This window comes from Nelumbo nucifera, chromosome 1 (assembly GCF_055504915.1).
Source record: "Nelumbo nucifera cultivar China Antique chromosome 1, China Antique-T2T, whole genome shotgun sequence".
Lineage (NCBI taxonomy): Eukaryota > Viridiplantae > Streptophyta > Magnoliopsida > Proteales > Nelumbonaceae > Nelumbo > Nelumbo nucifera.
Genome location: NC_142649.1, coordinates 3,663,196 through 3,676,625, shown reverse-complemented (window position 1 = coordinate 3,676,625; position 13,430 = coordinate 3,663,196). Strand labels below are relative to the sequence as shown.

The 13,430-nt window shown below is 36.3% G+C and overlaps 1 protein-coding gene across 2 annotated transcripts; it reads right to left on the bottom strand.

The window, feature by feature from the left end:
* Positions 1-398: 398 nt before the first annotated feature.
* LOC104605273 (putative transcription factor PosF21) lies at positions 399-11,518 on the bottom strand. Of its 2 annotated transcripts, none has more exons than XM_010269965.2 (5): positions 11,015-11,518; positions 9,735-10,803; positions 6,754-6,886; positions 6,404-6,488; positions 399-1,101 (listed from the first exon to the last, which is right to left on the bottom strand). In XM_010269965.2, the coding sequence occupies exons 2-5, from the start codon at positions 10,430-10,432 to the stop codon at positions 728-730; spliced, it is 1,290 nt and encodes a 429-aa protein (XP_010268267.1). In that variant the 5' UTR covers positions 10,433-10,803; positions 11,015-11,518; the 3' UTR covers positions 399-727. The 2 variants fall into 2 exon arrangements, with proteins under 2 accessions (XP_010268267.1, XP_010268266.1); XM_010269964.2 differs by having other exon boundaries at positions 9,735-10,797.
* Between the last annotated feature and the right edge of the window lie 1,912 nt (positions 11,519-13,430).

Genomic DNA, 13,430 nt, shown 5'->3' with positions numbered 1-13,430 from the left:
GTAAAAGTCAACTAAAAAACTGAATATAGAATTTTACACTACAAACAAACGGGTATTAACGCAAACCAACAACGATTGAGTTTTACGTCAATTTACATTTACACCTCAAACGCAACCTTAATGTTATTATTATAATTTTAACATTTATTTGAATCCTAATTCCTAAAACAATATGTTTTGAACTCTCCACGAAATCCATAGCAGTGGATATGTTTAAATAACAATGTCAAAGATGTGGTTCGGACGCTAGCATTGGTAATAAGGTCTAAAAGTATAGGATACACCCGAACCAAATCAGGTGGCCATCATGTGAACATAGGATGATAGGATTGGAAACAATTAACTTGGCCAAAAAAAGCACAAAAAAAAAAAAAGATTCCATCCCCTGCACCTTCACATAAGTGCTAAAACCAGAAGTTATCCTTCATGCAGGGTGAAATAATACAAGGAATCCCATTAAAAAATTGAATTAAATAGAATACTGCTAAAAAGAATATCACGTCTGCATAGATGTAACTGACCAAGCTATGCAACCTGCTTAAGTACAGCTAAGACTACACTAGTTTTTATGAAAGCAAATCTGTCTGCCCCTCCTAAGTCCTACCTTAAAAAGTCGAAAAAACATGGAACCTAAGTAAAACTATAACCGATTAACTTAGACCTAGAGACTTTGAACAGTTGGCGCCCCCTTCGATAACCAGACCCTCAGCATCTGACCCATTTCACCTCAGTCCTTGGATGCAGAATTGACCTCTGATGTATTCTCCCTCTGGTGTGAAGTCAAGGGAGCTTTGATTCTCAAGTCCCCAGTTTGTTGCTGCTGGAGTTGCTGTTGCCGGTGCTGTTGGAGCTGCTGTTGTTGAAGTTGTTGCTGCTGCTGCTGCTGCTGCGGGAGTTGCTGCGGCGGTGGTTGAGAATGAATCTGGAGCTGCTGAAACTGATGTGCAGCTAGGAGAGTGTGCATCGCATTATTGTTAGGGTAGAATTGCTGATTGGCACCAAATGCAGAGCCGTAGTTCATCATGGTCCCACCATTAGAAATGGCTTGTCCTGTCATCAGCTTTAGACGCTGGACCTCATCCCTCAGCGCTTCATTTAAGGCTATCATCAGGAAAGCACAAACAGAAAGAGTAAGATAATTATGATTTATGAAAGACGAGACAAACAGACACTTGAATTGATATCAACGGGGCAAGTGAAGGGGAAACATTGGTTCCATGCTTTCCATGCCACTCATATATATGATGGAACCCACATTTTGAGGGTTTCCACCAGGGAAACCAGTGGAAATTTATATACTTATACATGATAGGTAAGAATAGTTCTACACTCGCCCAAAGCAACCAGAAGCTCTAATAATTTTATGAAAATTTTCCATCAAATCAGATGAAGTTGTAAAACCCCTAATCAAGTTGACCCACATCTTTTTTTTTTTTTTATCAATAACAATAAGCTTTATTAATGAATAAGTTTTGTGAAACTTTAATTACAAAGGGGGTGGTAAACTATCTTAACTCTCCAACAACAAAAAACAAAGAAAGAAGCTGAAAATTAGCCCAAAACAGATATTCCCTAAACGCCCCTTGCTTGGCTAACCCATCAGCAATTGATTTAGCACTTCTCTTCACTTCAATATCCCTACTCAGCCATTTAAATTTTTTTCTTTTCATTGCTGTAACTCCACAAACCACTGTTGTCTCCCTTCAGCCACCTAATCACCACCTCCGAGTCCCCTTCAAGGACCAAGCATCTAATGTTCAATTCTCTTGCTCTTTGGATTCCTTCCAGAACTGCAAGAATCTTAGCCCTAAGAAAGTCACCCTTTCCAATTGGGCCTGAGAACATGGCAGTAATAATCCCATCCTCATTCCTGAACACTCCCCCAATCCCAGAAGGCCCTGGATTTCTTAAGCTACTACCATCAAAATTCAGTTTTATGAATCCAGAGAGAGGCGACCAAGCTGCACTGTACTATACATTTGGAAAGCCTGCCAGATGGAGGCAATCTTTAGCATCTGACTTGTTAACTTTTCTCTGACCTTAAGAAACCACAACAAATAGGAGTACCATGTAGAATCATGGAACAGAGTTTCTACCGTCTTACAAACGACCAAAGTCTGAATTTTTTTTCTAATTTCATCTATAACACTAACAATATGTTTTCATACAAAAATAGGATCATAAACGCCAAGAGGAGTAAAATAAAGAATGCAAAAGAATATAAAGAGCAAGGCTTCAGACCCAAAAATAAAGGAGAGAAATGGGTTCACATATATAACTCCACTATAGCAGAGATCCAGGCAAGAGAATCCAGCATAAAATTGGCCAACAAAAGCATCCACTTGAATGAAATCGTCAGATTGGCCAAAAACAAAGAAAAAGAAAAAGCCTCCTAAACTAACAAGATGAAAGAGCGTAAGATAACCAATACCCAGCCAATCACTAACCCCTACCACCAGATTACCATAAGGACCAACAGTCAGCTTTAGTAATTTTATCCAAACCTAAAAGCCCAGACAAGTAAACAGGCTGATGAAAATTCAATTCAATCTTGGGAACAACCATCAAGTTCAAATGTATGGAATTTATGGACCATTTGATAATGACTGAAATGACTGAACTGAATGACTTATTACTTTGTCCTAGAGTGGATAAAATAATTTAGTAAAATATTGAGCATATAATAATCAGCTTCAGCTATCAAGGTGCTCGCAACCTCCAGAATAACTAATTCACTAAAAGACAAGCAATAAGTCATTCAGTCCAGTTCAGCTGTTATGAAATGGCCCTTACTGATTGAAAATCCATGTGTGCTGGTGCATCTCCACCTGATGATATGACCCAAAAAAAAAAAGAAGACCCATCCTGATGATGAAATACATTATGCCTCTGAACTCCTAAGAACAGCAATATGCATTAGAACATAAAGATACTTTCAACAAACATATACACATGGCATCCATCCAAAACAAACATATACACATGACACAAATTGTGTGCTAGTTTATAAAGAAAAATCAGAAATTAATAAAGAAATAATTGATAACCAACAAAATAAATACGATACAAATTGAACAGACAACTAAACATGTATAGTTTAGATCTCGATCCGAGGTTGACGAAGGCGATTATAGATATGCCACCACCGAGAACTGATAAGGAAATTAGGGTTTGAACATGTACAGTATGATCACAGATTTATCGCACAGTTAACACCAATTTGTGAGCTGATTGGGAAATTGCTGAGAAAGAACTCCACGGGACAATGGCCATTGAATGGGTCAGCAAGCGCCCTATTTGTAAAGGCAAATCAAGACATACCTTGCTAATTCTCCTATTTGGTAGAATATTTTATTTACATTAAACAAACATTTAAACGCTAGACTTTTTTTTATGTTGACAATTGGTGTTATTTGGCCTATAATGACCAAATAACACACCTCTGCGCTTCCCTCTATAATCTCCCCAAATCAAGAGTGTTTAAAGAATAGGCAGATCATTGATCAAAGCTTAATTACTAATGAGGGTGTGGAGTTGAAAAGAACTGGAAGAAAGGGTTTAGTTTGTAAGTTTGGTCTAAAGAAGGCCTATGACCCAGTGGACTGGGACTTTTTGTGGGGGATGATGAGAAATTATGAGTTCAGAGATAAGTGGTGTAAGTGGATTCAAGGATGTATTAGAACTTGCCACTATTCTATCTCGATAAATGGAACTGTACTGGATCACTTTCCAGCTATCAGAGGAATTAGACAGGGAGATCCTCTCTCCCCTTTTTTATTTACTTTATTGGCTGATATCATAGGGAAGCTAATCCAGAGAGCATATTCAAGACAGCTGGTGAGAGGGTGGAGAGTGGGAAGAGATAGAGTGCCTCTTACCCATCTTCAATTTGTTGATGATACATTTTATTCTGTGAAGGTGATGACCTCACAGCTGGTGAGAGTGGTACAATTGTTTGAGCATATGTCAATCTAAAAATCAATTTTAATAAGAGTTGTGTATTGGGGATCAATATGGATGAAAGGGAGGTGTTCAATTGTACAATAGTTTTGGGTTGTGAAATTTCCCAGTGGCCAATGAATTACTTGGGATTACCCTTGGGTGATAACCCGAGAAATACAAGTTTCTGGAACCCTATGGTGGATAGATTTACAAAGAGACTAGCCTCTTGGAAGAGAAAATTATTTATTTATTTATTTATTTATTTTTGATAATTGAAGAGGAATTATTTGTCCTTGGGTGGCAGAATTACCTTAATCAAATCAACTTTGGCCAACTTGCTTGTCTACTTCCTCTCAGTGTTCAAAATTCCAAAAAGGGTTTGTAAAATTCTGAAAGAAACTAATGACAAATTTTTTTTTGTGGGAATCAAGGGAGGAGAGAAGAAATTTTGTTGGCTTAGGAATTGGGAACATTTAGAAGAGGAATATGGCACTATTAGGGAAATGGCTGTGGAGACTGAAGATATATGCTAGGACTGAAAGTAAAGCAATACCATAGAAGTAGAAACTGAGCATTTTAATGTCATCGTATAGAGCCAATGGATTCAGAAAAAGGACAAAAGCAAAGAGTCCTCATGCTACTCGTGCTGAAAATTCTAGAGATGGATCTTGGTTCTTATTGTTCCTTGAGGCCAGTCAATCTATCTTGGCTGTCATTCTTCACATGGTTGTGTTGTTGACATCTACAACGCTTACAAATGGAGAAATAGAAAATTCTGGAATTAGATAAAAGGGTCAACAACCACATGCTTGTGTTTATCTTCACTGAAATCCTCGTACAATCACTAGCACCCATACTATAATTGTAAGAAGGCTCAAAGAATGACTTGTGTAGCTAAATGTTGCTTATATGTGAAGAGGGCATTTTTATATTGGGAGAGAGAGAAAAAGGGAAGTGGGATAGAGAGTCATGAAGGCAAGATGGACTGGCAAGAGTTGTCTTTGAGTTGCAAGGTTAAGGGCATTTGGATTTAAATCATAAATGGATTGCCAATATCATCATTATTTGAGAGGACGGGTACTTAAACTTGAATCATAAAGACCTAGAGTTCAGCAGGCTTTCAAATTCTTCCTGAGCAGATCTAAGTTTTCAATCTTCAAAAATATGTATCAGTACTTCTCACTAAAAATGTTCATACAAAAAATTAAAAATAAGAATCTTATGTTAAAAGAAAATCTCAACTCATTGCTTTTGATGCTTACCACTTCATAGTTTCATGCCTTGAGGCATGGCATATATGTCTCACCTGACAAGGGCCCACACCTCAAGAGGCCCATTCCTAGCGTTGGTTCCAAGAGGGACTGAGGGAGAGCAAGATAAGTATAATGCCATTCCCCAACTCATAACCTACCCTGACTACATAATAATTTCCCATTTTTGACCAAATTGCTTTTCCATAACACAATGATCCATAATGAGCATTATTATAAGCTTTCTCCAAATCTTACAATTAATCCTTTTCTCCTGTGCTATATCACACTCTCATGGTTGCTCCGTAAACAAACAAATCAGAATTTCATGCAAGATCTGTCTGCCCTTGAGAACATTCCTTTTGGCTGTGAAATTGATTTCACTTTTGCCTCATGCTCGTTATTTGTTAAAAATTACAACTTCCAGCATACATCAAGATTGATTACATTGTCATAGTGCAACTTGGGTGGGCCCGGGTTGAGCATTTTTAATTTGCTAAAAATTGAATGAGGTTGGGCCTAATGCTTCATCAACATCATCTAAGCCTTATCCCTACTATATGGGGCCAAATGCTGTGTTTATTCTTCAAATATACCCAACTTGCGCCCCTATTAGATTAGGCTCCAACTTTGATGGGACTTTAATTGTTGTTCAAGATTATTTTTTCTTCTTAATCTGATATGGATCATCCTTTGATGTGGGATCATCTCATCTGTGATACCGAGATACATTCACAGTGGTGTCATATCATGTCAGATACTTCAATAAATTTCATATCTGACACCATATCCAATCATGTCATTGAATCTGGGTAACATAGCATCTCACTGGTCAGTATGAGGAAATAATAAAACAGGCATATGAGCCGCAGTAGAAAAATGTCTAAAACCATTCAAAGTGGATCATACTGTCCTTGTCATATAAACTTAAGCAATAGATCTGATTATCAGACATTTGGATCATCTAATTAATAATTAGTGTGTTTTAGACATCAGTTGCTATAAAAAGCATGAAACTAGTTTTATGCCCTAAGACAATTGAGTTTGAAAACCACACGCATAGTCAGCAACCTGGTTTAGCTATGAGATTATACTATGAAGTATGAACCAATGATTTATGAATTAAAAATGTAAAAGAATTAGTGATTAGTGAAACATATCCAAAAGCAGAAAAGTTATGCCATAAACCAAAAGTCAAATTGAACCCTTACCATCTTGCAGGTGAACCTGTTGTTCCATGGTTTGCAAACGGAGTTTCAGCTCATTGTTTTCAGCAGTCAGTCCATTTGTATCTCTCTATCCATGAGAAGCCCATAAAAAAGTACAGTCAGAAACAACTGATCCAAAAAGGGTAGTCAGAAACATGCTTCATCTAGCCAGATGAGCTATTTTATTGAGCATGGGTAATCAAAGTCCAAACAAGCAAGAAATACAAGCCCAAAGAATATGGAGATAATTGGAATGAAACCAGAGTTTAAGCAGTAGTAACTGGTTACTTGTCTTAACTTCCATCCTAAGATTCACTTGGAAAGCAAGAGACTTTTCAGAGGAAAAACAATACCTGCAACAAGGTCAACTGAGCAGAAAGTGTAGTTGCCTCTGTTTGCAGGGTCTGCACTTTCCGTTCCAGTTCAGATATGTAGCGCATTTTCCTCTCTTTCGACCTTGCAGCTGACTGCCTATTTGCCCAGATCCTGTAAAATGAAATAGGAGAGACAAATATGAGAAAAAACACCAACAGTAAAGTATAAATGGAGAATAAAGTATAATATGGTGATGTGGCTCAAGAATAAAGAGCACTAAAACAAAATAAAATATTCTTTATAGGGCCAACTTATTTAGCTGCATCATGTAGAACACAAAAGGGCAATGCATTTCTTCTTTTATCCATTCAAAAAAAAAAAAAATTTCAACAAGGGGAGGAACAATATAAAATTATCCCTTTAATATAAGAGAAATTAGAGGCTCAATAGTCAAGACTCTGTACTCTCTCTAAACTTTTATAATGCCATTTTCATGATACAAAAAAGCAATACTTATGGGACTGTGTCAATATGGGAAGTTGGAAAGGTTAAGTTTGGGAGCAGCTTTGTTATAATTCCTACAAATATGGGGCCATTATATATGGAAATCTAAGAATATAACTGGCAAATAAAATTATTTGGCAGGGGGTTGCCCCCTCCACCAATGATCAAAAGTTATATTGAGTTTGGCAAAAGCCAAGCGTTGTGTAACTGCCTGTTGCCAGTGCCCGTTTTGGTATCTTCAATGAGGAAATATTAGAGCATCATATAATATATGTATGAGACACCAAGTGAATCAGCAAGCAAGGGGTTTATGAAAATTTAATGTGGAAAATGCCTCTTCTTCAAATGATCATAGCACATCTTATACAAAATAGGGTAAAGTTGGAAAACAATCATGTGATCATAATTAATATCAAAACTATTTAGCCCATGTCTGGGAATGCTTAGTTTGGGCCGGGACCACACCAACAAGCACTTATTTGCATTTGGGAAATAAGCCTGAATAAGTGCTAATTCCTGAAAATAAGCACTTACTCAAGAGGCCCAAATTTGGAGCTTATTTTTAAGCACCTATTTATTTCCTTTCTGGCCCATCTTGGCCCGCCAGATCATTTTAAAATACCTATACTATCCCTTTTTGAAATAAGTGTTTTTCCACCAACCACTCGTGAGCACTTTACTAGGATAAGCACTTATGAGTGCTTATTAGAATAAACACTCCCAAACAGGGGCTAATAAAGAGCAGCCCAGTGCATGAGTCTCCTGCCAATGCAGGATCTGGGGAGGGACAGATGTACACAGCCTTACCCCTGCAGATACACAAAGAAGCTATTTCCAAGATTTGAACCCTGGTCACCCAGAATGGAGCAACCTAACCATTGCACCAAGTCCCACCCTCAATCCCTCATAATATCAAAACTAAAATTAAAATTTTATAAGGCCATCACTACATTTTTAGTAATCTATACTATTATTAAAAGTGTGAATGAAAGTGTGGAAACTTTTGTTTGACTAAAATACCCCAATTTTTTAATTAGTTCCTCCTTAATCATAAGGATAGAAAGTAATTTGAACAACCACCTTTCTCCCCATTCAAATCTCTTTCATTAAGTCTTATATTTAAGATATTAACTACCATTAACATTTATTGAATCCTATTTTTGAGTCTTGACTAAAATATAATTTTAACTACTATATTTCTCCTTATTCAATTCCCCCTCGTTAAGTCTTATATTCAGGGTATTAACTCCCATTTTTTCATTGAATCATATATTAATTAATCATATTAAGAAAAATAAGTGTGACAAAGAATAATCGTTCTTATTGATGATAGAAATAAAATACAAACTAAAAACCAACCCAAAATGGAGTTGTTTTCTTGATTGGTGGCAAGTCAAGAATTCAATCTTTTGGGTCTTTTGTGCAACCTTTGTTGTCATAATTAAATAATAATAAAAATAAAAAAAAGATTAAAATGCACACAAGTATAAAAAATACAACAAAAAATTGTAAACATTTGGGCACATCTATAATATTATGTTTGTCATATTAAACAAAAATAAGTATACCAAACAAAAATAATTTTATAGCAATAGAAATATAACAAATAATTGTAGAAAATTTTAGAAACGTATTATTTACTGTCATCATCATCGTCAAAAATTGCCACATGCAAAGCACATGCTAACTTACTAGTAATTAAAAGTGTATAAGAGATGTATGAAAAGGCCTGTTGCCAAAATGAGAAACCATCCATGAACAAGACCTCTTCATTTTGGACCATCAAACTCACTAAGGAGAAGAAACCAATCCATTTAAAACCAACACATACCAGCACAAAGGTGCACCGATGGTCTATGAGAATCCTTAGAAACTCTTCTATTTTTTTCTTTCTTAACCCAACAAATGGCCATTCGCACAAATGACCAAATAATGCCCCTCCCCCCCAAGATTCACATTCACCGAAGGCTAGGACAAGCCCAAGATATCCCAATGAACGAGGAAAATAACTCCCAAAATTAAAAGGTAGCTGGGAAGATCAAGAAAATATGATATGATCCACTGATTATTTTGCCACGTAGATATAGGACAAATTCTAAATCTGCTTGCCTCCATGGTTCAAGTGAACAATGATAAGCACCCTTGCAAAGGAAGGCTAGGCACATATGGTCCTTAACTCAAAGGACTCTGCTTCCCCAACTACATCCCAGGCTCTACGCATGCCTTAAATAAATGTATAGGACAAAATCCAATCATCAAGAAAATATCTACCATAATATTTTCCAAAAGCAGAAAACTGACAACAGAGAAAACAATAATAAAAATGCTTAACAATGAACATAATGCATCAGATACCGGCATCCTTGCGTGTGTGTGCGTATAAATATACAAATCTCGACACTTTTGCAGATACTTCAGAAGAAAAATGTGTAAAGCCCAATTAAGCAACAAGAAAGACTATGTAATACAGAAATTTTCGATAAACACTACTTATCAGAATGCATGAGAAGCCCACCTCTTTGCACGCTTTGGATCAATGAGAGCAAGATCAGCAAGCTTAGCCGCTGACATGGCTTTCTTGGTTTCTGCCGCAGAAGGACCTTCTGTACCCGAAACAAGGAACTCCGTTTTGATCGACGTTGACCCATCCATGGACTGACTATGCTGGTGCCTAACCCTTCGCTTCTCATCAGACCCAACAGATAAATTCTGGGCAGAAGGAGCTGCAGTTGTTGGTGCTGGTGCTGGTGCTGGTGGCGGTGCCGCAGCTGTAGACGTCTCACCTGCTTGAAATCCAGATGTGGCAGAAGATGCACTAAATTTCTCCATATCAATATACATGGAAAAGAGGTCTTCCTCGGTTTCGTCCGACAGCGAAGGAACGTCTCCAGGACCCACGACACCAAGCTCATTGTCAAAGCTGATGTCGTCGGGGAGACTGAGGATCTCAGACTGAGCCCGCCGATGACCAATATTTTTAGGGGGAAAATCTGGCATCCGGCTGATGTCATGGCTAAAACGGCTGGAATCAGAGGACATTGCATGACCAAAATGACTTGCTTCTGAAGTAGACGCTGGGGATGGCGGTGGCAATGTAGATGCGGAGGGCTCAGACTTCACATTGAAACTATTCCCAGCCGAAGGAAAACCAGAATAGCGGGATGAAGGAGGTGGTAAACCTCCTCCATGGCACGGGGATTTATCCTTCTCCATGATCAAAATCCCTCAAAGTATAGGATTCTCCCACAAGACCAGTTGATAACCGAACGGAACAAGAGATGATAAGCCCCAGAAAATGAATGCCACTTCTTCCACAATAACCTAAACCCTAGAAATTGGGAATCCAGGTTTTTCTCCTTATATAACCAGCACAATCCGAGCGAGCCCAGTATTCCCCAAACCCTATATACTGGAGATCTACAACTTGCATGAAAATTCCGGTTTCAGACAAAAGACCAGATTGAAAGTGAGATAGTCTCGCAAAACTACTGTTCCTCTTCCAATCAGAACCCAATACAGGAAGCAAATGCAGAAACCCTAGAAACCGAAGATCTGAGCTTCCCCCACAGTCCAAAAGACTGCCACTTCGAAAAAACAAATCAATCAATAACAGTTCCAAATTCTCTACAAAAAAACTCCTACAATATTATCAAAAAAAGCAACGAAGCATTCAAAGGTGTTGAACCCCTAAAAATCCATGATCTCTATATTCAAAAAAAAAAAAAAAATACAAAATTAACAAGATTTTACAGCAAAAAGAATGACAGAACGAGAATGCCGTTCGACAGCTCTTACAAGCAGAAGAATAAGTTACACGGAGGGAGATCCGAGAGAGTGAGATGGGAAGAGAAGCTTCTGAACTGAGACTAGAGAAAGGAAAAAATTAGTAAGAAGCGCGCTGAGGCGATATTTATATAATAGTATGGGAGAGGGAGACAAGGAAAATAATGGAAACAGGGAACGTTTCAGGAATCAACTGAGCAAATTAATATTCCTCAATTATTTTAATTTGGGGATGTTTCCTGGAAGTGTTTCAAGACGAAATCCTTTTTGGGGCGTCAAAATCGCTGGAGTTAGATTCGCTGCGTGAGAATTAAAGCGAAGACGCGTATCCAGCAACGGCCAGAGAGGGAGCTTCTGGGTTCTGGCCATGTAGACTCGTAAAAGAGAGAGACTGGATTCACAGTCACAATTTACAAAGAGATGCTTTGTTCATGGTCCACCACCACCAATTAGATTTTGTGACTCGTGAGTTGTAAATTAGTGCAGAGAACTAAGTCAGAATGGCCTACATTGCTAGATTGCATTGATTCTTTGTTCTGGGAATTTCCCTCTGGAGTTGTATGTAATAGAATCAGTTTTCAGTATCAAACACAAATAGTTTTTTTTTTTTTTTTGAGTCATGTCCTTTTGTTCCTTTTGTTTTCGTATGAAATGCTTGTATTCTATAATACAATTTGTTTTTTTTTTTAATTTATATTTACATATCAGTCGTGCAGGGTTTTGTTCAGTAAAAACATTTTTTGGCGTTAAGTGAAATTGAAATGGAAAAAAATCTATAATGTCCCGTAGGCTTAATTTGGAAGGGAATACAAATTTATATTACTATAAAAAATATAAATAGCATCTTTAAATTTTTAATTTTCTTGACTAAAATACAGAAAATGTAATTTAAACACTATTATAATTTAAGTTTATTCAATTTCCTTTCATTAACTCCCACGTTCAAGACATTGTCTCACATTCTGTCATTCTCGCTCATTAAGTCAGATAGGGACAATATCGGGTCGGATTTAGGCTACTTAAATGTTATGTCCAAGCCCAATTTGAAAAATTAAAAACCAAAATTCTTAGATTCAAGAATCGAAAATCCAAGTTCAATCCATATAAAATTTTAGGCTGAATTAATTTGAATTCAGTTTTGGCCCACCCCTACCTTGTATTTGATAAGTTTTGCCAAAATATTCTCTCGCCCCTTATCCATGACAAAGAGCTTAGAAAATATGGATGTTTTGGCTCTCTACTTTGTCTCCAACCGACTCCATCCAACATTAAATGGATCATTCTGACTTTCACTTAAATTTCTCATAGTCCATACCTCAACCATTGCAAAAGTTCATTGAACAATGACAGATGTTGGTTGCAAAACGCGAACGACAACAGGTCAACAGTCACATGGAGCCAAATATTATACGAGCAAAGTATGCACCAAACCCTAACCTAAACCTTTTCTATTTTTTTTTCTTTGATTCTCTTTTATTTCAATTTCAATCAAATTAAACAAACTGAATTGGATTTGTCTTTGGATATCTGATAATTTCTAAAATCAAATTCGAATAATTGTATTACATATTTGACCGGATTTCAATATAGGATATATCCTATCAATATCGATTTCTTAACAATTTTGTGGGGTCAATATGGTTTAGGGGTTTTCTCATATAAATAGTCTTATATCTTGCACAGAAAGTTATTTTGTATCTTTAAGGCCAAGAAATAGAGCAAGAATTTGTAAAAACAAAGGATGTTGGCTATGAACCTCCATTGCATGATGGTAAATTTTTGCGTTTGTTTTGTGTGTTTTGTTCTGCATTTTTCTTTATACTAATAATTAAACATATGTGTTGCATGTGATAAATTTTTCTTCATATTAATTACTTGAATTTTAGATATATCATAGTTAAGATAGAAATTGAAAATTAACAAAAGTAACAATATGATTAAAAATAAACTTAAATGCTTGTAGCAAATAACAATTATTATTATTATTATTATTATTATTAAATTTTTTATTTCATTTCTATCATAAACAAAAATAACTTTTATTTTAACAATTATTTTTATTTAATATGATGAATATATAACATTAGAATTGAAATATTCTCAAATATTTTTGACAATATTCTGTATATTTTCATTTTTTCTATCTTTTTTTAAATATTTAATATTTAATTATGACATCATGGGTTTCTTTGAAAAGTTGGTTCATTGACCCACCATCTAGATAAGAAAATAATTTTGCTTTTAGATTAGTTTTAAATTAGAAAAAATTATAGCCAAAGTCGATTGTGCATTTAAAATTAGGATGCAGGTTGCTACAAATTAAAAACCAACATAAATCTAATAATTGGCCCCCATTTCAAATTATAAAAACCCCCGCCATGTCATTGGAGGCTTATGTGATTGTTGCCAACATGGGACTCTTAATCCG

What these genes read in the sequence shown, in the direction of transcription:
- LOC104605273 (XM_010269965.2), bottom strand. Translation starts at nt 10,432, where the DNA reads ATGGAGAAGGATAAATCCCCGTGCCATGGAGGAGGTTTACCACCTCCT. An exon ending in CTCAGTTGACCTTGTTGCAG is followed by an intron (nt 6,489 to 6,753) that starts GTATTGTTTTTC and finishes TCTCATGGATAG; the next exon opens with AGAGATACAAATGGACTGAC. An exon ending in ACAGGTTCACCTGCAAGATG is followed by an intron (nt 1,102 to 6,403) that starts GTAAGGGTTCAA and finishes TCCTGATGATAG; the next exon opens with CCTTAAATGAAGCGCTGAGG.